Here is a 25,856-nt window from a genome sequence, read left to right as displayed (position 1 = left end):
GCACCAAGAGTGTCCACCTCAGGTAACTGGGGAGGCTGACCCACCAGGCCATATAGGAAGCCTAGCACACAAAGCCACCCTACCAACTCAGGGAAGCAGCAAAAATGCAGAGTCAAAGAAACAGACCACAAATGAAAGAAATGGAGGAGAACAAATGACTGGATATAGAATTCAAAACCATGGTTATAAGGTTTTTCAAGAATTTCCTAGAAAAGGCCGATAAATTTAATGAGACCCTCAAGGATATGAAAAAGGACCAACTAGAAATTAAACATACATTGACTGAAATAAAAAATATTATACAGAGACCCAACAGCAGACTAGAGGAACGCCAGAATCAAGTCAAAAATTTGAAATACAAAGAAGCAAAAAACACCCAACCAGAAAAGCAAAAAGAATCCAAAAGTTGAAGATAGGGTAAAGAGCCTCTGGGACAACTTCAAGGGTACCAACATCAGAATTATGGGAGTGCCAGAAGAAGAGAGAGAGCAAGATACTGAAAACCTATTTGAAGAAATAATGGCTGAAAAGTTCCCCCACCTGGTGAAAGAAATAGACTTACAAGTCCAGGAAGCGCCCAGAACCCCAAACAAAAGAAATCCAAAGAGGACCACACCAAGACACATCATAATTAACCCTATGCACTCACTTGCTTTTTTCTCAAGCTGCTATCGATGCTAACCGTGTCGAGTCACACTCAACATCCGAGTGCAAAGGTTAAAATGCCAAGAGCAAAAGACAAAGAGAGAATATTAAAAGCAGCAAGAGAAAAACAGTTAATTACCTACAAGGGAGCACCCATATGATTGTCAGCTGATTTCTCAACAGAAACTATGCAGGCCAGACGGGAGTGGCAAGAAATATTCAAAGTGATGAATAAGCCGAAACCGGTTTGGCTCAATGGATAGAGCGTCGGTCTGCGGACTGAGGGGTCCCAGGTTTGATTCCGGTCAAGGGCATGTACATTGGCTGCGGGCACATCCCTAGTGGGGGGTGTGCAGGAGGCAGCTGGTCGATGATTCTCTCTCATCGATGTTTCTAGCTCTCTATCCCTCTCCCTTCCTCTCTGTACAAAATCAATAAAATATATATATATTAAAAAAGTGATGAATAGCAAGAACCTACAACCAAGATTACTCTACCCAGCAAAGTTATCATTCAGAATGGAAGGTCAGATAAAGAGCTTCACAGATAAGAAAAAGCTAAAGGAGTTCATCAACACCAAACCAGTATTATATGAAATGCTGAAAGGTATTCTTTAAGAAGAGGAAGAAGAAAAAAGTAAAGTTAAAAATTATGAACAACAAATACATATCTATCAACAAGTGAACCTAAAAATCAAGTGAATTAAAAATCTGAGGAACAGAATAAACTGGTGAATATAATATAATCAGGGGCAAAGAAAGGTAGTGGATTGATAATTATCAGGGGAAAGGGTTGTGGAGGGTGCAGAAAGAGACTGGACTAAAATCGTACACCTATGGATGAGGACAGTCGGGGGGAGGTAAAGGCAGAGGGTGGGGTGGGAACGGGGTGGAGGGGAGCTATGGGGGAAAAAAGAGAAACAATTGTAATAATCTGAACAATAAAGATTTATTAAGTTAAAAACAAAACAACAACAAAAAAAGATAAGATTGAAATAGAATTTGGAAATCTTGGAAAGTGTTCAGAAAACAAGCTTTGAATTTGATCACCTCTCTACTTTTTCAAAATTTTAATTTTTCCTTTAAAACTTTTCAAAGCAAGAGCAACAATAACAGTTGATGAGGGAAATGTTCCCTTTACAACAAATTAGTTTCCAACTTATAAATGAAAACAGAATGATAAAAAAATCACTATTTTCAACCTCTAATGATGTAATGGACCTAGGCACTCATAAGTATCTAGTATAACTTTTAAAAGACACAACTAAATATCTTGTATCTTCTCTTGAAGGTAGCTAACCCACCTATAAAAGAGTTTTGCCAAAAAAAACACAAACCTATAAACCTGAATCTGATCAAGCTTCTAGATTCCTTCATAGGAAATACGAGGCGGGGGGGGGGGGGGGGGGGGGAACATGATAAACACAAGTCTAGAACAAATTTAGACTGTGTGAAACCCTTCAAGGCAAGGATCTGGTTTCTTCAACAAATATACTGCAAAGAAAAAAAAAGAGGGGGACCTATAGATTAAAAATATAGCAACAAATTGCTATGTATGGACCTTATTTGAATCCTGATATGAACAAGCAAACTACTCCCCCCAAAAAATGTGACACATAGGGAAAAATTTGAACACCGGCTAGATATTTGAAAATATTAAGATGCTATTCTTAATTTTAAAGGGTGACTATTTTAAAAGTCTTTATCTTCTAGAACTACATACTAAAATATTTACAGATGGAAAAACGATGTTTTATATTTGCATCAAAATAATACAGTGAAGATAGAAAGTAGAAGGAGGGCACGTGAAATACCAAGTTGATAACTGTTGAGAATTTGTGATAGCTATCTGGGGTTCATTATATTGTTCTATTTGTGAACCTTTTAAAATTATTTCATAATAAAAACAAAAAATAAAGCTATATATCTACATACACACACATACAGTGTAGATTACATTATATTCCTCAATTTAGACCATTTTGGGGCTAAATTGGAAAACACATTAATGCTTATAATGAATATTTGAAAATTACTTATAAAGGATATTCGAAGGAGAAAAAGATGGAAAAATAAAGTTTATTGAAATAAAGGTTTGAAAATGTACAATTTAAAAACCAAAGTAGCCTGGCCAGTGTAGGTCAGGGAATGAGTGTCAACCTATGAACTAGGAGATCATGTTTCGATTCCGGTCAGGGCACATGCCCGGGTTTCGGGCTCAATCCCCAATAGGGTGCATGCAGGAGGCAGCTGATCAATGGTTCTCTCTCATTAGAGGAGGAAAGGGGGAGGTTCCAGGATTAGTCTTTCAACTGTCTTTGCTTGCTTTTTTTTTTTTTAAGAGTAAAAGAAAGAGCCGAAACCGGTTTGGCTCAGTGGATAGAGCGTCGGCCTGCGGACTCAAGGGTCCCAGGTTCGATTCCGGTCAAGGGCATGTACCTTAGTTGCGGGCACATCCTCAGTAGGGGGTGTGCAAGAGGCAGCTAATCGATGTTTCTCTCTCATCGATGTTTCTCTCTATCCCTCTCTCTTCCTCTCTGTAAAAAATCAATAAAATATATATATTTTTTAAAAAGAGTAAAAGAAAGATAGTAGTAGGTTGACCTTTCAAGGCCTCTTTAAGTGTCTTTGACAGAATATTGAGTGCTCTAGTTTCAATAATGCCAGCAGGTGGCGCATTTCATTTTTTTTTCAAGCTAAGAAAAACTTGAGAACCAGTGTAAATACAAAAGAAATTCTGCCTTTTCATTCTTTGTATTCTGCTTGTTTCAGGGGAAATAATAAGACAATAAGGAAAATAATCTTTGTTTTGCTAATTCTTTTCTACTTTAGCGAGAGCTTGAATTTTGTATTAAATTGCTAAATAATTCCTGATTTCATTTTTTTTTTTCTATAGTAAAATATACCTAATTGAAATCCCAAGCTGTTTCTAAACTTCACATTGTGGGATGTCTTAAGATGCAGATTTGATTGCCTTGATTGAATCCCTGCTATATCACTTACTAGTTGTTGGTGTTTTGTTTTGTTTTTACCTTGGACAAGTTACTTAAGCTCTCTGTGTCTTAGTTTTCTCCCATGCACAATGGGTATTCTAAGGTTATTGTAAGGATGAATGAATTAGTAGGTTTAAACCATGTAGATAGAAGAAGATGCCTTGAAGTAGATAATGAAAGTTGGATATGTGTTTACATGTATGGCTAATTCTTCTTATATGTATGGTCATAACCTAAGAAAATATCCTGTGAAGTTGGTAATATGCTTTTCAAGAAGAAATATTGTAAATGTGGTTGCTAATGGATGTATCTCACTGGAATATTTAAAGTAAGGCAACATGCTTGCATTTCCCTGGAATTGTTTATTATGTGGATTTTTAAATTCTTTAAAATATACTTTTAAATATATATATATATTTTATTTCAGAGAGAAAGGGAGAGAGAGATAGAAACATCAATGATGAGGGGGACTCATTGATTGGCTGCCTCCTTCATGCCCCCTACTGGGGCTCGAGCCCACAACCCAGGCATATGCCCTTGACCGGAATCGAACCCGGGACCCTTCAGTCCCCAGGCCAACGCTCTATCCACTGAGCCAAACCAGCTAGGGCTAAAATATACTTTTATTGATTTCAGAGAAGAAGGAAGAGGGAGAGAGAGATAGAAATATCAATGATGAGAGAGAGTCATTGATTGGCTGCCTCCTGCACGACCCCACTGGGGATCCAGCCCACAACCCGGGGCATGTGCCCTTGACCAGAATCAAACCTGGGACCCTTCAGACCGCAGGCGGATGCTCTATCCACTGAGCCAAACAGGGTACGGCAAGAATTCTTAAATTCTTTAATCGGTGATTTAGAAGCTATTAACCTAAGTTGAGCCCTAAATTTTATATGTGCATGAAACATCTATAAAATCACTAATTTGTAGATATCTATAGTCTCTCTTTTGGATCCCGTATGGTTTTTAAAAATACACATTTATACTCTCATTTAGTCATTAGGTCTTTTCTTAGGCAACGAAAGTAGAAAGTACAGCTATTAACAAGCAGAATCCCCTAAATTTTTGAATGATGAAAATGGGGTCCTCATATAAAAGAAATTAAGGAATCACTACTTTAGTAGCTCCATACATAAGAAAATTCTTGTAACTTTACATTAAATATATTGTAAATCATCTCTTAATCAAAACTGTAGGGAATTCACTCCTGGGTTTCCCTTAACCTGAAAACCAAAGCTCCATCTTTGGGCAGCGGGGGCGCGCCTGTCCGGAGATAAACTACAATTCCCAGAATTACTGGGTGGGTGCTACTGGGAGTTGTAGTACAATCTACGTTCCCGGCCCACCGCCTCGCGCCCGGCCCCGCGCCCCGTCCCCACACCCCGGCCGGCACCCTCGCATCACAACCCTCGCCCTGGGCTTCTGCTCGGGATAAGTGCGCCGTGTGGTCGCCTCAAGGGAATTTTTCTCGCTTTGTAATTTTTTAAAAATCTTTCTTGCTTTCATGTTTCTCTTCTGTTTCCTCTTTCACCTCATTGTTTTAACGAAAGCCCAATCACTATGGAAAAGTGTCAACATGAAGGTGAAGACAGGAATCAATGATTAACCCGGAAGCAGTGACCCAAGGAAGTGAAAGTGATTCCGTGCCTTTCCGGCTCAAAGGTACCGGCTTAGAGAAGGTTCCGACCTCAGTAAGGAAAGCTGTCGTCGTCTTTATTTTAAGTACTCACAATCCCTTTCTCTTTCATGGTCTTAAAAAGTTTTTTGTTTTTATTTCTCCAGTTTATTTTCCGTTCCCTTCTTATGGGATCACTCCATATACCGAGTTTCACAGTATGGCTTACACGTGCTGCTCGCGCCCAGGATTTTGTCACGCCTGGTGAACCGACCCTGAGAACAGTTCCAGAGGACCGGTAATTCCGTTAACTGTGGTCGGTGGTGGAGAAAACTTGCTGTTCTCAGGTATAATCCTAGAGAGTAAACGTCTTGTTTTTTTGCCCCCTTAACATTGAGGTTCATGACCTTGAGAATTATTCTACTCTCCCTAGGATGGAAATTTTAGCCAGAAGTGTTATAACAAATGTTTACCATCCTTTTATTCTGTCCGTTTTCAAATGAACACATCTCTGATGTGTTTGGGACACACAGAAACTTCTGCTGGAGGACTGTAACTTTTGTGGTTACTGGGCATATATGTATTCATCCACAGTCCCTTTTTGAATGTGATTCAGTTTGTTCAAGTTCATGAGTAGAACCCTGCAAATTTTTAATATTTTATTTTCTAGGTGATAATGATATATAAATTAGTAGACTTATAATGATCAATAGAGCTAATATATGAATGCACCTCCTAGCGGTAGGAACACCAGTGACAATAAAGGTTGATTTTGATACATTTTGACCTTTATTTCAACTTTGAACCACAGGATTTTAGGGGTAAAGTGTTCTTCTTAGAACCCTGTCATACTCAATAAAACGATTGTGTGCTTTTGTTAGCTCTTAATTATCTCTGCTAGAGGGGAGGAGAACAGGTAATTATTGTACACAGCCAATTTCACCTAATTTGTGATTTTTTTCTTTTTAACTTGTAGTTTTTTAAAGTAACTTTTCTTGATTGTAAAAGTAATACATACTATAAGTATAGAAGACTTGGAAAACACTAAAAAGTAGAAAAAATAGAAAGCAAGCAAAAGGTTTCAGTAATCCCACAACTAGAAATCATCTTAACATTTTGATATATTTATATTTTAGTTTTCTTTTTTCAAAATATTCTGTACCTTTTTTACATGTATACCATGTATTTTAGAAAATGTAATTGAGATTATGTTGTTTTGTACAGTTGATCCTTGAACAATATATGGGTTATGGGCAACAACCCCGCAGTCAAAAATCTATATATATAAAAGGCTAATGTGCAAAGTGTCCCCTTGGGAGTTCGACCGGGAGAACAGGAGTTCGATTGTTCACTATGACGTACACTGACTACCAGGGGGCGGTGCGGAACATAGCGGGCAACCAGCTGCAGTGGCCAGGCACTGAGGGAGCGAGAGGAGGAAGAGGTGGGGAGGCGGAGAACCTGATTGGTCCTGATCGCCAGCCAGGCCTAGGGACCCTACCAATGCATGAATTTCATGCACTGGGCCTCTAGTTTGTGTATAACTTTTGACTTCCCCAAACTTAATTACAGTCATCCCTGAGTACACGTGTTGAATAGGTTGTAGGACCCCCACAGATACCAAAATCCCAGTTGCTAAATCCTTTATATAAAGTGGTATAAAACAATGCATACAATTGGCTCTCTGCCCCCATGGATTCCCAACAATGGTTGGTTGAATCTGCAAATGGAAAACCAGGGGATACAGAGGGCCAATTATATTTATTGAAAAAAATCAGGATGTTATGGACCCGTTGTAATTCATACCCATGTTGTTCAAGGGTCAACTGTAATTATCACCGTTGTCCCTTTTTATCAGACCTACTTTCTTAGTCTGTTAATATTTGAAGCTTTCTTCCTTTAGGACAGTGGTCGGCAAACCACGGCTCGCAAGCCACATGCGGCTCTTTGGCCCCTTGAGTGTGGCTCTTCCACAAAATACCACATGCGGGCGCGCACATACAGTCGATTGAAACTTCGTGGCCCATGCGCAGAAGTCGGTTTTCGGCCTGGGTGAGTCTATTTTGAAGAAGTGGTTTTAACGCCGAGCCACACTCAAGGGGCCAAAGAGCTGCATGTGGCTCGTGAGCCGCAGTTTGCTGACCACTGCTTTAGGATTACAGCTGTAGGAATCATCCTTTTAAAAAAATGTTTTTATTGATTTTTAGAGAAAGAGAAGGGGAGAGGGAGAGAGAGAAACATTGATGTGAGAGAGAAACATTGATTGGTTGCCTCCCATATGCACCCGACCTGGGACCAAACTTGCAAATTGGACATGTGCCCTAACCAGGAATCAAAACGGTGGCCTTTTGGTACACAGGACGACGTTTAATCAACTGAACCACACTGATCCAGGCAGGGAAGCATCTTTGAAGAGTGACTGTAGAATTGAAAGTGAACGCACTGAGTTCTCAATAGGAAACTTGCATTCTAGAATCAGCTGTGTCTCTGTCTAGCTGAGTAAATAATATGATTAAATTACTTGACTTCCTTGGACATCTGGATATAAGAAAATCATTGTTATTTACATCAAACTTCAGAAATCCAAAAATATGTGAACCATCTAAAGTTTGAATGATTATTTTATACCTTTCCAATGCTTGTTCACGCACTCAATTCTGTATTCTGAATACTTTCTAGAAAAATAGCTGATTTAACCCATTCTATTGATATATTTATTGGTTACACTCTTACTTTTGCCTTAATTATATATGTTGAGTGGTAGAAAAAAGTGCTTTGTGCTTTCTTCATTTATTTTAATACATTCTTTTCAGAGGTTTGAGGAATTCTTTTATTTTTGTGAGTTACTAGAGGCCTGGTGCATGAAAATCATCCACTGGGTCGGGGAAGGGGGTCCCTCAGCCCAGCCTGCGCCCTCTCACAGTCCGGGAGCCCTCGGGGAATGTCAGACTGACAGCTTAGGCCTGCTCCCCTCGGAGCAGGCCTAAGCAGGCAATCGGACAGCCTTAGCACTTCACGGAGGCGGGAAAGGCTCCCACCACCGCCACTGTGCTCACCAGCAGTGAGCCTGGCTTGTGACTGAGCGGTGCTACCTGCACTGACCACCAGGGGGCAGCTCCTGCATTGAGCATCTGCCCCCTGGTGGTCAGTGTGCATCATAGTGACAGGTCATTCCACCGTTCAGTTAATTTGCATATTAGCCTTTTATTATATAGGATGGAATTTGAGGACCATGTATGGAGCTGGCTCAGGGAGTGAACTGAGGAAGATTTCCTCAGGTTCCTTCCAGCTATATTATATCTGCAGAATTGTTTTTTTTTCCAGATTGTGTTTATTTGTTTTATTTCAGTTGCTGAGATGAACCGTCACCTCTGTGTTTGGCTCTTTAGACATTCATCTCTTCATGGTGATCACCAGTGCCACATCTACCCCCTTTTTCATCAATTTACACAGATACATCTTGATACAAGGCTGGGGATTTTTAGACAAAACAGGAATCACATTCTCCATAGTCTGTTAAATAAGAATTGCTCTAAGAGATTCTGTCATCAAAACACCAAGATGCTTTGGAAGCATAAAGCATTACAGAAATATATGGAGGACCTGAATAAGGAGTACCAAACACTTGATCAGTGTTTGCAGCATATCTCTGTGAATCAAGGGGACCAAAGGTCCTTGAATCAAAGACATGCTGAGTTGGCACCACTTGCAGCCCTTTACCAAGAAATTCAGGAGGCCGAAAAAGCAATTGAAGAATTAGAATCAATGTGTAAAAGTAAGTAAAAGATATGTGTGTGTATAAGTACAGGATTGATTTTCTAAGTTAAATGAACTTAGTCTTTTAAAAAATATATATTTTTAATTAATTTCAGAGAGAAAGGGATAGGGGGAGAGGAGTAGAAACATCAATGATGAGAGAATCATTGATCAGCTGCATCCTGCATACTCCACACTGGGGATTGAGCCCACAACCTGGGCATGTGCCCTACCCGGGAATCGAACTGTGATCTCCTGGTTCATAGGTCGACACTCAGTCACTGAGCCACACTGACTGGGCATCAGTCTTTTTTTTTTTTTTACCTTTATTGTTGAAAGTATTATAGCTGTCCCCCCTTTTTTTCCCCCATTGACGCCCCTCCATCTCGCTCCCGCTCCCAAAACTCAGTCTTTTAAAAGCCTACAGGTAATGAGCTCTACACTTGGAAAGGATAGGACTTTGTATTCTGGATGTTTGAAGTATTTCAGCTACTAAAGATCAACTACTAAGAGACTAAGCTCCTTGTGGTGCTTGCCAGGAAGTTTTTAGGGTCTGGGAGACTTATTCAGAAGCTTTAATTTATTGAACAGACCTTTACTGGGCACTGCCCTACAGTGCTACATACCAGGAACACAAAAGTATAGTTTCTACCTCATCAAAGGATTTATTTGGTCTAGGTATTATTTCATCACCCTTTAGCCATCTCATCCCAATCACCCCATTCCCTACTAGCCCTAGGCAACCTCTAATCTACTTTCTATTTCTTTAGATTTACTTATTTCAGGCATCCTCTATAATAGAGGGAATATGCAAATTACCATCACTTCGCCACAAAGATGGTGGTGCCCACAGCAGAGGCGAGGGTTTCTGTAACACAAGATGGCTGTGCCCACAGCGGAGGTGGGGGTTTCTGTAACACAAGATGGCTGCACCCACAGCAGAGGCTGAGTTCCTGTAACGAGCCATAACGAGCAATCAGCAGGGACCTGAGGCTGTGCCCCCCCCCCCCCCCCCCCCCCGCCCCCATGAGGCTTGATAGGGGACCTCAGGCCATGCTCCCCACCCTGGCGCTGGGCCGGGGGACCTGAGGCCACACCCCCCACCCCGGCGCCAGGCCTGAGGACCTCAGGCCACACCCCCTGCCCGGCAGTGCTTAATGGAGGACCTCAAGGTGAGCCCCAGCACCGGTGCTGGGCCAGGGGACCTCAGGCTGCTCCCCCTGCCCTGGTGCCAGGCCAGGGGACCTCAGGCCGCGCCCCTCACCCCAGCACTGGGCTGGGGGACCTGAGGCCGCTCCCCCTGCCTGGCGGGGCTTGATGGGGACCTCAAGGTGCGCCTCCCCACCCCAGTGCTGGGCCAGGGGACCTCAGGCTACTCCCCTTGCCCCAGGGCCGGGGTACCTCAGGCCGCACTCCCACTCAGCGGGGCTGGACGAAGACTAAGGCTGCACCCCGTCCCAGTGGGGCTTAACCGGGGACCTGAGGCTGCGCCCCCCTCCTGGCTCCGGGCCGGGGGACCTTAGGCTGCGTCCCCCACCCAGCGGGGCTTGATGGGGGAGCTCAAGGAGTGCCCCCGACCTGGCCAGACTTGACGGGGAACCTCAGGCCACGCCCCCTTCCGGGCAGGGTTTGACAAGGGATCTCAGGCCGCATCCCCCACCTGGCGGGGTTTGACAGGGGACCTCAAGGCGCACCCCCTGCCCTGGCCTGGGCTGGGGGACCTCAGGCCGCGCCCCCCACCCCGGTGCCGGTCCAAGGGACCTGAGGCTGTGCCCCCTGCCTGGTGTGGCTTGACAAAGGTGGGACTGACCGGGTCTGGATCTAGCCCAATGGCGCGGGAGGGCTGGCTGGGTCTGGGTCTCGCATGATTTTCAGGCACACGTGGTGGGCGAGGACTTAACTCTGGGTCCCGTGGTGCGCCCCAGACTCTGACAGGAGGAAGACTTTCATGTACATTTTACTAATTTTCTTTCATCTCTGACACTTCTACTATAGAGAAAGGGCAAATAGCAATATTAAAATATTTCCTCTAATTAATCCCCTTTTAATGTGCATGAATTTCGTGCACTGGGCCACTAGTATTTTATAAATGGAATCCTGTAGTATGTTGTCCTTTGTGACTGGCTTTTTTCACTTAGCATAGTATTCTAAAGGTTTATATATGTTATAGCCTGTATACATACTTCATTTTTTAATTGCTGAATTATGTTTCATGGTATGGGTATACCACATTTCATTTATCCATTTATCAGTTGATGGATATTGAGTTATTGAGTTTTTTTCACTTTCTTATTATTATGAACAATGCAGCTAGGAACATCGTTACAAGTTTTTGTGTGGACATATATTGCTGAGTGTCTCATAACTATGTTTAACCTTTTGAGGAACTGTCACACTTTTCCAGGTGGCTGCACCATTTTCATTCCATCCCCAGTGTCTGAGGGTTCTAATTTCTCCACATCCTTGCCAATGCTTGTTATCTGCCTCTTTGATTCTAGTGATCCTAGTGAGTGGGAAGTGATATCTCCTTGTGATTTTGATTTAACTTCTTTCTTTAAATTAAAAATATATTTTTAAAATATGTTATTTATTTTACAGAGAGAGAGGAAGGGAAAGGGAGAGAAAAACATGATGTGAGAGAGAAACCTCCTGCATGTCCCCTTCTGTGGACTAAGCCCAAAATCCTGGCATGTGCGCTGACAGGGAATCAAACCCGTGACCTTTTAAGGTGCATGGGATGATGCTCAGCTAACTGAGCCACACTGGCGAGGGCTCATTTGACTTTCCCTGATTAATGATGAGCATTTTTTTTGTGTGTGTGTGCCTATTTGTCATATCATCTTTGGATAAATGACTGTTCAGATCCTTTATCTATTGAGTTGTCTTTCTGTTATTGATTTGTAAGAGTTTTTATATTATAGACACAAGTTCTTTTTATTTTTATTATTGATTTGAGAGAGAGTGAGGAAGGGAGAGAGAGAGACATCGGTTTGTTGTTCCATGTATTTATGCATTCATTGGTTGATTCTTTTATGTGTCTCGACCAGGGATTGAACCCCTAATCTTGCATATCAGGGTGATGCTCTAACCAAGTTGAGTTGTCTGGCCAGAGCCAGACACAAGTTCTTTATCAGATAGTTGATTTACAGAAATTTTTCTCCCATTCTGTGGATTGTTCTTTGAAGCACCACACTTTTAAATTTTGATGATGTCCATTTATCTTTTTATTCTCTTGTTGCTTGTGATTTTGGTGTCATATTATCTAAGAAACTATTGTATAATCTAAGGTCACAAAGTAGTATGTCTTTGTTTTCTTCCAAGAGTTTTATATTTTTAGCTCTTACATTTAGGTCTTTGATCTACTTGAGTTAATTTTGTATATGATGTGAGAGCTATTTTTAATTTTAGTATTTTTTAAGTATTTATTAATATTGCTATTGTTTTAATATTTTTTCTCTTAGGAAATTTTTTCACAATATGCAGAAATTGAAAGAAAAGCAATGTTTCTGAACTCTCTTTTAGGCTTATAGTTCTGCTATTCTATAATATCTAGTAGCCCTGCACATGAATCCGTGCGCCAATAGCTCTCTGCGGGGCCTGGCCGCTCTACGCCTGCTGCCCAGAGGCTCTCCACAGCCCAGAGGCCCATTCATGGCTGGGTGCGGAATGCTTGCCTCCTTGCCATGGCGACGAAGCAAGCATTCCACCAGGCCACTCACGCTCTCAGTGGCCACCCCTCACCCCCGGGACTGGGGGACTCCTGGCAGGGCTGAGAGGACTGGGCGCCGCCATATTGTGGCTATGGGTGCCTCCATCTTTGTGACAGAGTGATGGTTGATTTGCATATTACCCTTTTATTAGATAGGATAGTGATACCGGCTACATGTACTCTACAAAAATGGAAGCTTTAGCCATGCTAGATTATTCAGAGTGTGCTGGGTAATGGTTACCACCTTTAGACAAGAAATGGCCACCCAATTTACTCCAAAACATCTTATTTGGGTTTATATTTAATTAGCCAGTCCCTGTTTGATTAATCACTGTTTTCTATAATTACTTATAGACATTCAAATCATAAGCTGTTGGGGCAAGATCATGCTTTTTTTCAAAAACCCAGGAATTTTTGGACACATACTTTACAAATACTTGTCTATTGATATTCTCTAACTATTCTAACTGTTCTTTGGTATAATTCCTTGCTTCACAACTGAAATAAAACTTAGTGGGCAGAGATTAGGTAGCTATTTAAGAGTTTTCCTGTAAATATTTAAGAAGTTTTATCATCGTTACTGTTGTCTGTTTGTAGGTCTAAATCAACAAGATGAAAAGCAGTTACAAGAACTTGCATTGGAAGAGAGGCAAACCATTGCTCAAAAAATTAACGTGTTATACAGTGAGGTATGTTTCAGAAGGTAAACCAATCTCACTGGTGTTAATATATGCTAGATTATGCACTTGTGCTCAAAGTACTTTTCAAACACCAGTTATTAAATCTTCTCTTACGATAAGGGTTTAGATTGGGTTTAGTGCTGTAATTTGCTACAGAATGAGATTGAAGAAATTGTGATAGATATCCTACCTAATAAAATGGTAATATGTACAATACCATCACTCCGCTATGCCCATGATTGGGCCAGAGGGAGGCACAGGGGGCAGGACTCGGAGTGGCCGGCGTAGCCGATTGGGCCGGCAGGATCCTGAGCTCGCGTCGCCAGTGGCGGTGTGAGCTCAGTGTCTGCGCCATGGCTGTGCTGCGGAACAGAAGGGGCCTCTGGGGCAGCGAGCTCACGTCCCACCACGGACCATCAAAAGCGGGGGAGCTGGGTGCCTGTCTGCTCCGGCACCAGGCCTTTCAGAAGCCTCCGCCGCGCCGGAGGCTTCTGAAAGGCCTGGTGCACCAGCGGACAGGCACCCAGCTCCACCACGATCGAAATCGAAAGCGTGTAGGGGACCCTACACGTGCATGATTCAATCATGCACTGGGCCTCTAGTCAAAGAATAAAAACTCCCCCACCTCCCAGCAGCAATATTCTAAAGTTGAATCTATTAGCTTGCCAGGCAAGGGAACACATGCTGATAAAGATATTTGGTTCACCAAGAGGAAACATCAGGGTTTTTTAAGTCTTAGAATGGGGGTATGGTTCATGGTGATTGTGTTAATTAAGGATTGAAAATTTGCATTCCGGATAAAATGGAATGAATCCACAGATCTAGAGACAGTTGGTTAACACAAGTCTTTAGCTTCTTATAGCTCAATGGATGATTTGTCTAAAATCACAGAACTGTATACCATGTTTCCTTCTGTCATATTTGCCATCTCCTGCCTTCAGTCTTCCCTATTCTGGGAATCCAGTGGAGGAGCTTTGTGAAGTGTTGAAGGGGATAAGGTGGAGGTATTTAACCAGCTAATCAGAGTAAGATGTCTGACTTTAATATTCTCTCCCGTAGACTAGATCATTTTTAGCAGAGATGGAGTATTTTGAAAATTGACAATAGGGAGTATCATGACCCATAGGTACTTTTAGTTTGATTTGAAAGACCTTTTAGTAATAACAAAAATAAAATTACTTCCCTTTTCTTCCTAAGAGGAAAGTTGGCTACTTTCTTTGTTAGGATGCTCCTTTTTTTCTTATCACAGCTAAGAAACTATTTGAACCTTATCTTGGGAGTCCTCAACATCCTCTTTAAACAAAGCAACTCTACTGAGAAGGCAGGGCACAGCCTAGTGCTTGCTGTCATTTATGGCAGGAAAAAATATGCAATCATGTGTGAAATGAAGACTTCCAAAGCTTTACTTTATTCATTAGATGAAAGAAGTTATTGTTTAGAACTATTAGGCAGAATCTGAAGAAAATTGAATGGAACACTAGACTTTGATCTAAACTTCTGCATTTTAGAAAGTTAAGATAGTCTGGTAGCATCGTAGAGAACATCCTGACAAGTAACTTCATTGTTACTATGAGTTTATCACTTGCTTTAGGTTTAATTAGGTCTACTTATTAAAGCATTTTAGGAGTAAACCTCATTGGGATGCTATATGACTTTGTTAATTACTGATTTTTTAAAAATATATTTTTGGGTCTTTTATCTTAGTTCAAGTAATGACAGTGTATATACTATATACGTATATAGAACATACTAATGTTTATAGTTTTTCCCTTTTTTTTAGCTTTTCCAGAGTTTAGTGCCAAAGGAAAAATATGACGAAAATGATGTCATTTTAGAGGTGACATCTGGAAGAACTACTGGAGGTCTGTAAAATAATTTTATTGTAAATAATCTAAGAAATACCTAAATTTTACTTTGATTTGACACACTATAACCTGTAATTAAGAATGGTTTTCTTAGAAATTTGTGCCGACTTAATATTTTTTGTGTTTTCTTTTAGGTGATATCTGCCAACAATTTACCCGGGAAATATTTGACATGTATCAGAATTATTCAGGCTATAAACACTGGAAATTTGAACTTCTGAATTATACACCTGCTGATTATGGTAGGTGTAGTTGAGGATTCTGTCCACCGATGATACTGAAAAATATTTTTCCTCTGAGCTTCATTAGACCCATGTAGTCCTGTTTTGTTAAACATTTGATCTGTATGTGCTAAATACTGTGACATAGACTCATCAATCCCAGTGGCTGACCATAGTAGAGTTTTTAACCGGGAGAAGGGAGTGGGAGGGAGGGAGATACCCTCCCAGAAAGGAATATCTAAGTAAGAGAACATTTCCCTATGGAGGATAGGCATGTACCTTGCCTGAAAAAGCATTGCTTTGTTGTTCAAAACAAAGGTATGTTAAGGCTTTTACTCTAAAGAACTTTATGACTTATATGATGTATAATTGAAAGGTTTTCCAATTAGACTAAGTAGCTAATGATATGTTAGATTTTTATGGGAATGCAGGAGAAGTTAGTTATTAGTCTTTATTTTCAAAAAGTTTCCATCTACTTGAGGTGATAAAAACTTAAGCAACATAAATAATAACAAACAATGCAAGCCTTTAAACTTGCAAGTATGTTAAGTATGTTAAATCAGAACATCTGATAGTAATTTCTTCCCATTCTTTTAATCCACCTGGAAGTAGTTATCTGCTTGGTTACACAGTGATACACTGTAGTCGACAGAGCAGGTCATGAATAATAAACCACAAACTATCAAAGTGGAGAAAGAGGATTAATGTAAGTTAAACAATCTAGGGAAATGAAAACCAGTATATAGCATAAGTAAGTTGTGCTTGGTACAGATTTTAAATACAGCCAGCGAGAACAGAGGGAAGGAACAACCTGAGCAGCAGCATGGTGGTGGGAAAGATATTGGTGTGCGTGTAGGACAGTGAGGAAGTCAACTTCCCCAGGGCACATTTGTGATGAGAAGTAATAGGAAATAGGCTTGAGTGGGTTTGAACATCCTTGAAAACTGAACTGACCTTGACGGAATAGAAAGCTGTTGATTTTATTAGTAAGAATATGACTTGATAAATAAACTTTTATATATATATATTTTTTTATTGATTTCAGAGAGGGAGAAGGAGAGACAGAAACGTCAATGAAGAGAGAGAATCATTGATCAGCTGCCTCCTATATGCCCCACACTGGGGATCGAGCCCGAAACCAAGGCATGGGCCCTTAGTGGGAATCGAACTGTGACTACCTAGTTCATAGATTGATGCTCAACCACTGAGCCCCGCCAGCCAGGCAATAAGTTTAAGAAGATTATTGACACAATCTAAAGAATGGATTGAACAGGTTAGATTTAAGGCAGAGAGGTTATTCGAGTAATCAAGATATGACTGAGAGTTAGAATTTGGAGTAGGGAGACATGTGAGATACCTTCAAGGAAAGAATGGACAAAATTTGGTAACTGTCCGACTACAAGAGGGGCTGTTGCTTGCCTAATATGTCCTATGTGCAGTGTAGGTTGTTTGATCCTTACAATCCTGTGAGATAGGCATTATTAGTCCCATTTTACAGATGAGGATGTAGACTCAAAGAGTAAGTAACTAATCCAAGATCCCACAATAAGTAATGGCAATCAGAAGATTAACTTTAAGCCTGTCTGATCCAGAGCCACACTACATACCATTAGTCTATTCTGTCACAAAGGAGATGAGCCACAGGGATTCTAACATTTGTAGCTAGCAGGATTGCAATATTCATTCATGCCATTGAATGGGATAGAAGTTACAAAGCAGAGCCAGCCCATTTGGTAAGAATAATGTATAAGTGGTTTTTGAATTATTAAGTTTGTAGTTATATTGAGCATTCATTTAGAAATATCCAGTAAATTGTAAAGTTTTGTAACCAGAGCTTTGGTGAGAGAACAGAATTGAAGAAAGATGTTTGATAGCTGTTAGCACAGAGATAATGTCTGATACTGAGAAATAGGTGAGGGAGAGTCTATAGAGAGGGACCATCCAGGGCACCAAACCTTGGAGCATGGCCACATTTAGAAATATAGACTAGTTGGCAAAAGAGAAAGAGGAGTCAGATAAGAAGAAAAAGGATGAGGACAGTATAATATGGAAGCAAGAGAGGAGAGAGTTTCAAGGAGAATCTAATCAGAAACAGCAATATTATAAAAGAGAATAATGGAAAATGTCATCAGTGACCTCTGAGATATATATTTTGAATCCAATTTTTAGGAATGAGAGGGCAAGAACTTAACAATAGGAAGAGATCAGTATCTCAGGTATGGGTGGGAAGCCTCTCTTTTAGATACACTGACTCACTGGCAAAATAAATAAAGATCTTTTTTAAAGTAAGACAATGTTTTTCAAAAAGCAGACATTTTAAATATTTTACTCATATCTTTAAAAGACTAAGAATAAACCTCCATTGAAATTATAATTTTAAAAAATTGATTTATTTATTGTAATTAGGAGAAGAAAACGATGTGGTTAGAAGACTAAAATAGCCCTAGCCGATTTGGCTCAGTGGCTAGAGCATTGGCCCTCGGACTGAAGGGTCCTGGGTTCGATTCCCAGTCAAGGGCATGTACTTGGTACCTCAGTTGCAGGCTCAATCCCTAGCCCCAGTCAGGGGCACGTGCAGGTGGCAACCAATCAATGTTTCTCTCTCTGTCTCCCCCCCCCCCCCCACCCCCCACTTCTACTCTCTAAAAATCAGTGGAAATAAAGAGAAAAAAATCAATGGAAAAATATCCTTGGGTGAGGATTTAAAAAAAAAAGAAAAAGACTAAAATAGAGAAAGGGGGGAAAGCACCTATCTTTAAAATATGCATATTAAATGCAATGTGTCCCCCAAAAAATATATATACACTTTAACAGCTGATAGCTCAATTTTTAAAATATATATATTTTTATTGATTTCAGAGAGGGAGAGAGAGATAGAAACATCAATGGTGAGAATCATTCTTAGGCTGCCTCCCGCACGCTCCACAGTGGGGATGGAACCCACAACCCAGGCATGTGCCCTGACCAGGAATGGAACCGTGACCTCCTGGTCCATAGGTCAATGCCCAACCACTGAGCCACACCAACTGGGCAATAACTCAATTTTGAAAATGAAATATATTTCAATAAATGCTGCCTTTATATTCAAAGTGTGTATATAGTTTTTTTGGGGGACTATATATATAAATTTAATGTTTAATTAACATAGAGAGGAATTTCACAGATATACACAGCACTAGAAGCTGTGTGAAAAGAAACACTTCCATGCAAAATTTCATATATCAAGTGACTTAAAGTCTTGCAGGTTTTGTTTGTTTTTTTGTTTTGTTTTGAGAGAGAGCGAGAAACATTGATTTGTTATTCCTCTTATTTATGCATTCATTGGTTGATTCTTGCATGTGCCCTGACCGGGAATTGAACCAGCAACCTTTAGGTGCATGGGACAATGCTCAACCAACTGAGCCACACTGGCCAGGGCTCAAGTCTTTTTTAATGGTCAGTAAGTATGCCTGCCCATTGCTCTAAAAGGAGATACTATATCTTCCAAGAATGTGAGCAGTTTGTCCTTTGCTCTAGAGGGAGACATCATCTCCAAAGCTGTTCACTATACAAACACCCTCAAAAAGATTTTCTGGAACAAAAGGGCAGGCAGTGCCTCATTTGTAAGATGTGCAGAAACAGAAGAAACTGGTAGAGAATTGTCTCCCAGCATCAGTATAAACTCATGAGGTATTTCCTATCTCTGACCACTGAAAAGGCCTAGAAACAATGACCAACCCAGTAAACATCCCTAGCACCCAATTGTGGTCTTGAAATATTCTTTCTCTTTGAAAGGAGAAATAGCTGGTTCCAGTGTGGGGCACGTATTCAAAATAATCCTGCAATATCTTGTTATATCATTACTAGAGGCCCGGTGCATGAAATTCGTGCATGGGGGAGAGGGGAGGGTCCCTCAGCCCAGCCTGCACCCTCTCACAATTTGGAACTCCTTGGGGGATGTCCATCCCTGTGGGATCGGGCCTAAACTGGCAGTCGGACATCCCTCTTGCATTCCGGGACCGCTGGCTCCTAACTGCTCGCCTGCCTGCCTGACAGACCGCCCCTAACCACTCTGCATGCCTGCCTGATCGCTCCTAACTGTAGAGAGCACCTGGGAAGGCACAGGAGCATTTCTTTAATTATTGTCAGCTGAATCCAGTGGCATTGGCAGAGCCACGTCCTGGAAACACACCTTGCTAGAGGCAGGAGTGTTGTCAGCTTGACCTTCAGCCCAGGTGCCAGGGTGTGGGTTTTGTTATCTAAATCCAGCCAAGCACGAGGAATGACTAGGACGTGGGCCCACCCAAGAATGCACATAATCTCCTTTGTCTTGACCTTTAGTAAAGCTTCCTGGTTTTTGCTGTATAAAATAAACACACTGTATTGGCTCTGGGTCACTCTCTCTCCATCAGAGGACAGCTGTCCCACCCAACCCTAGCTTTTTCCTTCCATCTCTGTGTCTGTCTCTCATTTTCTCAATCCCCAGCAGCCCCTACTCAGGAACCGGACTGCTTTCTAGCTGCGCTGGACGCGGAAAACAGAGAAATATTTACACCTAACCACTCTGCCTGCCTGCCTGATGCCCCTAAGTGCTCACCTGCCTGCCTGATGCCCCTAACCACTCTGCCTGCCTGCCTGATGTCCCTAAACACTCGCCTGCCTGCCTCATCGCCCCTAACCGCCTCTGCCTCAGCCCTCGCTGCTGCGGCTTCATCCGGAAGGACGTCCGGAAGGTCGTTCACCTGTCCGGTCTAATTAGCATATTATGCTTTTATTATTATAGATGCAGCCAATCAATGATTCTCTCTCATCATTGGTGTTTCTGTCTCTCCCTCTTCCTTCCTCTCTGAAATCAATAAAAATATATAAAAAAGAGCCATGTCAAAAGAACTCAAAAGTTAACTTGAAGAGGTTCCCACTGGCCAAAGATGGGGCAAGTGGAGTTTTAATCAATAATTGCCATTGATTTAAACATGCTGACTGTGTTCAAATCCTTGAGTTCACAGTGATATATAAAAAAATAATTACCTAATTCATTAAATTGTTAAACAAAAGATATTGGGCCTTGCCCATATTGCTTAGTGGTTAGAATGGCAGCCTCCACACCAAAGGGTCTCAGGTTCAAGGGCACATACCTGGATTGCAGGTTGGATCCCCGGCAACTAATCGATGTGTCTCAATCACATCAATGTTTCTTTCCCTCCCTTCCACTCTCTATAAAGCAATAGAACAGAAAGGTATATTAGTAAAACTGGTAAAGGGATAGAATCAAGCATTAATCCTGCCTTTCCTATATAACTGTATCAGTGGGTAATCAAATAGTAGGCAAGGGGAATATCTCTTTATAAATTCACTTTAATTAAAAGTGAAAAAGAGCCCAGCTGGCGTGGCTCAGTGGTTGAGCGGCAACCTATGAACCAGGAGGTCAAGGTTCGATTCCTGGTCAGGGCATATGCCTGGGTTGCTGGCTCATCCCCAATGGGGACGTGCAGGAGGTGGCTGATCGGTGGTTCTCTCTCATCATTGATGTTTCTATCTCTCCATCTCCCTTCCTCTCTGAAATCAATACAAATATCTATATATAGATATATACATATCTATATATATACATATATATAGATATATATATATTTTAAGTGAAAAAGAAATGATAAAATTAGACTATCACCATTTTACAATTAAGCATCAAAGGCTGTCAGGACCATAAAAAGAGAGTACCAGACATTATGTGCTTCCTATAGTCTTACCAAGGAGCTCAAGCTGGTGTCTGATCTAGTCCCTGGATCTAGCTGCCCAGTTGCAGACAATACAGAGGGCAACAGCACAGGTTGAATTTCACCAAGAGTATGCAATCAGCCCTAACTGGTTTGGTTCAGTGGATAGAGCGTCGGCCTTCGGACTGAAAGGTCTCAGGTTCGATTCCAGTCAAGGGCATGTACCTCGGTTGCGGGCACATCCCCAGTAGGAAGTGTGCAGGAGGCAGCTCATCGATGTTTCTCTCTCATCGATGTTTCTAACTCTCTATCCCTCTCCCTTCCTCTCTGTAAAAAAATCAATAAAATAAAAATTTTAAAAAGAGTATGCAATCAGCAAAACCAGTCTGTAGGAAATTCTACAGGTCACAGCCCAGATTCCTCAACAGATAATTTGTAGGGGAAAAATAAAAAAAGAGAGAAAGAGATGGATGATGAGATTAAGAGATTTAAAAGACGTAATCAAACTTTTTAAAATGGATAAGACTAATTGTGGTGCCTAGGGCAGCACATTCAGGTAATACAATTATTATTTTTTAAAAAATATATTTTATTGATTTTTTACAGAGAGGAAGGAAGAGGGATAGAGAGTTAGAAACATCAAGGAGAGAGAAACATTGATCAGCTGCCTCTTGCACACCTCCTACTGGGGATGTGCCCGCAACCAAGGTACATGCCCTTGACTGGAATCGAACCTGGGACCTTTCAGTCCGCAGGCCGACGCTCCCGGTTAGGGCCAGGTAATACAATCCTACCTAATAAAAGAGTAATGTGCTAATTGACCGTACCTTCGCTATGCCCACAGACAATCAGGGGTGCTATGCAAATTAACCCAGCAAAGATGGCGGGGGGAGGGGGCAGCGCCCACCGCAGCCATTGGGACCCAAGCCCTGATCGCGGACCGAGGCACACGGGGCGTGGGTTAGCACCCACCACAGCCGGCGGGCGCTGACCCAAGCCCCGATCGCGAACCCAAGCCCTGATCGTGCCCAAGGCTGGGAAAACCTCCGCCGGAGGCTTTTCTGGCCTTTGGCACCAGAGGGGAGCTTGCAATAGATCGCAGGGAACTGTGGGTCTGCTCCTGCGATCCATCGCAGGGAGCTTGGGGTCCAGCCTTGGGCACCAGTGGGGAGCCTGCGATGGATCGCAGGGAACTGGGGGTCCGCTCCTGCGAGGGGGTCTGTTCCTGTGGTGGATTGCAGGGAGCTGGGGTCCCCTGCCCAATGGGCAGTGTCTGCAATCACAGGGAGCTGGAGATCCCCTGCCCAGGCCTAAAGCTTTGGCCAGAGGCTTTAGGCCTGGGCAGGGCCCAGCCCTCCATTGGTGTGAACTATAGAGGAAACACCTTTTCTGACTGCACATTGGCTAAGCTTCAGTATGCCACTGGTAATATTCTTAGTAACTTGGGTAATAAGAATCCAAAAAGGTGATCTAGAGTTTTTCCACCACACTTCTGGAGAAAAAAACGAAGGTCCGCTGTTGGAGGGCGAAGAAATGTCATATCCTGCCCTAGCCGGTTTGACTCAGTGGATAGAGCCTCGGCCTGCGAAGGCAGGGTCTGGGTTTGATTCTGATCAAAGGCATGTACCTAGGTTGCAGGCTCCTCCCTGGCCGGGGCCCAGATCAGGGCTCATGCAGGAGGCAACCAATCAAAGTGTTCCTCTCACTTTGATGTTTCTCTCTGTCTTTCCCTTTCTCTTCCACATTCTCTAAAAGTCAATGGAAACATATCCTTAGGCGAGGATAAAAAAAAAAAAGAAAGAAAGAAATGCATATCCTATGAAAGACACATCTTGAAAATGCCTAAAGAAAGTTGTCATTTTTTCTTGGTGAAGGGACTGGAGTCGTGTTGATGAAAACACCTTGGTGGCTGTGGTGACTGGCAGTGGCTGCAGCAGCGGGGTGATGGGGCTGGTACCTTCCCCTGATCAGCCTGGTTGCCTCCCACAAAGAGAGGCCAGATTGTGGCTTAGGCCCGCTTCCCATGGGGATCTGGCCTAAGCCATCAGTAGGACATCCCCTGAGGGCTCCCAGTATGTGAGAGGGGGCAGGTTGGACTGAGGGACCCCCCACCCCCAGTGCACGAATTTTGTGCACCGGGCCCCTAGTTATTATTATAAAAGGAATAAAACTCAGAATAATGGTTACTCATGAGAAAGGAAGGAGATTGTAACTTTGAAGGGGCATGTGAAAGAGCTTTTAGGATGACTGACAAAGTTCTTTTTCTTGATCTTGTAGTCACTAAGCCATACATTTGGTTCATGTAGTTTTCTATATCTGTATATTATTGCATAAAAAATATTTTTTAAAAACACATTTGATAAGAAACTAGCATTAAGATTCTTTTGTGATAATCTTCCCACTCAACAGATAAGGAAGAACTACATTTCGATAGATTCTTGAAAACTTGGGAGGACCTATATTATTCATCATTATCAAATTATTATGTAATTGAGCATTCTTTTATGTATGGCACCATATTAGCCTAAGGTGGCATAGGGTAGTTAAAGAAGAAAATGTCCTAATATTTTTTTCTAATAGTATTTTTATAAAAGTAAAACTTGCTTATTATAGAAAATTTAGAAACAAAAAAAGCATAAAAAGGAAAATAAAAATCTGTGGTTATTCTGTTCATCAGAGATAACCATACATAATATTTTGGTGTGTTTCTTTTTATATATTAATACATTTACATTTGGAAAATAATTTTGTACCTACTTTATGTTCTAATCTAAGGAGCTATATTCACATTCAGGCCTTAGATTAAGGACATTTAAGATCTTGATCCTTTTCAAATTAGAAATCATTAATCATTTCTAGATATTTTTTCCTAGGTGGGCTACATCATGCAGCTGCGCGAATTTCTGGTGACAATGTCTATAAGCATTTGAAGTATGAAGGTGGGATTCACCGAGTTCAGCGAATCCCTGAGGTGGGCCTGTCGTCAAGGATGCAGCGTATTCACACAGGAACAATGTCAGTTATTGTCCTTCCTCAACCACATGAGGTAACCTCACCAGGAGGCATTGAAAACTTACTCTTTGTAAATGGTTGTTACACTGAATGGTTGTTTCTTAGCTTCTAGGAAATTCAGTGATTTTTCAAGGTTACCTACTGAACTTTATAGTCACTTTTGAGAAATCCTTAACTCCTCCCTAGGTAAAGTTACCCCTCTTATCTCTAACCAAGATGTTTTGTTCTAAATAGAAGTCACTTCTCTACATAAAACAGAATCCACAAAGTTTTTTAAATGTGGCTCAGTGATTGATTGTCAACCTATAAACCAGGAGGTCATGGTTCGATTCCTGGTCAGGGCACATGCCCGGGTTGATCCCCAGTAGGGTCTGTGTAGGAGGCAGCCAATCAATTCTCTGTCATCGTTGATGTTTCTCTCTCTCTTCCTTTTTCTTCCTCTCTGAAATCAATAAAAAATATATTTAAAAAAAAAAAGCAGAGTGTCACCTTGTTTGTTCTCAGCTGGGAATGTGCACATGAAGAGCAACGTGAAGTTTTGTTGTTCTGTGCATATCTTCTAATGACTGTGAAAGTGCTGTAATAATTGATTTTGGGCAACAAATAAATTTTAGGAAGTAGGTGAATTTGCAAGCACAGAATTGGAATAATTATTAACTTTATATATAGATACATTATACTTATATATATATTTTTAATTGGAATAATAAGTATTAACTTTATATATAGATACATTATACTTACATATAAAAATATATATATATTTTATAAACTTTCTATCTAATGTAGCTTTGTGGGATGACAGATGATGAAACTTGAAAGATTGCATAACTTAATGATCTCATAGCATCTTAAGTCAATATTAAAAAAACAGTATCCATTGAAATAGGGAGTTTACTTCACCTCTTAGTCTAATAGCTATTATTTATGACACAAAGCAATACAGTTTATTTGAAAATTTTTGGAATAAATTTAGTATTAAAGTATTTGTTGAGTGTAGAATTTACTTATGTTACACTTTTTGTTCTAGGTAGACGTGAAAGTGGACCCTAAGGATTTGCGAATAGATACATTTCGAGCCAAAGGAGCTGGAGGCCAGCATGTTAATACAACTGATAGTGCTGTCAGACTTGTCCATGTCCCCACAGGTAAGCAAGTCTTTTTGCTCTAGTACTTTTAATCTTTTTTTCATGTCTTATAAAACTATTTAGCGTTTAGAAGGAAAGAGTCATGTGTGAGTGTTTGGTTCCTTACAAAAACTCTTTAAAGGTGACATTGGGGTTATACGTCTGAGGTTCCCAATGTGTTCATATTTCTCTTCTGTTTGGAAAAGATACCTCTCTCAAAGGAGACAGAGAGTGAGTGGACCTATTCAGGGAAGCTGTCTAAGTATGCTACACAGGGGTAAACAGTCAGACGTACCCTAGCCTAAAAACAAACTTGCAAGTAGTATTGGACGTGCCATTGTGATTTTGTCACCGTGTAGACTGACCGCTAGCTTCATTAGGCTCTGCTGCATGAACGTGGTTACTTTGAATACTGGTAATTTTGTTATACTGTGGGGTAATTTTGCAGTCCTTAATGTGATTTTAAAGATTTCTATCATTTTTCAGGTTTTTAAACTTTTTAAATACTTAAATTTCTTTTCTTTTTAAACTCAATTTTACA

At 41.2% G+C, this 25,856-nt stretch overlaps 1 protein-coding gene across 6 annotated transcripts in view; it reads left to right on the top strand.

Annotated features, from left to right (window-relative positions):
- Positions 1-25,856, top strand: part of MTRF1 (mitochondrial translation release factor 1) — a 59,150-nt gene that overhangs the window by 9,403 nt on the left and 23,891 nt on the right. Inside the window, exons 1-9 of one of the 6 annotated variants that reach the window (XM_079778863.1) lie at positions 5,044-5,072; positions 5,188-5,299; positions 5,420-5,550; positions 8,602-9,027; positions 13,315-13,406; positions 15,178-15,259; positions 15,397-15,504; positions 24,050-24,222; positions 25,219-25,336. In XM_079778863.1, the coding sequence (XP_079634989.1) occupies positions 8,610-9,027; positions 13,315-13,406; positions 15,178-15,259; positions 15,397-15,504; positions 24,050-24,222; positions 25,219-25,336 (991 nt within the window). In that variant the 5' untranslated portion in view covers positions 5,044-5,072; positions 5,188-5,299; positions 5,420-5,550; positions 8,602-8,609. The other 5 variants (XM_079778862.1, XM_079778861.1, XM_079778866.1 and 2 more) reach the window with 5 other exon arrangements.

The sequence above is a fragment of the Cnephaeus nilssonii genome, assembly GCF_951640355.1.
Source record: "Cnephaeus nilssonii genome assembly, chromosome: 8".
NCBI lineage: Eukaryota > Metazoa > Chordata > Mammalia > Chiroptera > Vespertilionidae > Cnephaeus > Cnephaeus nilssonii.
This window is presented reverse-complemented; position numbering and strand designations above follow the sequence as displayed.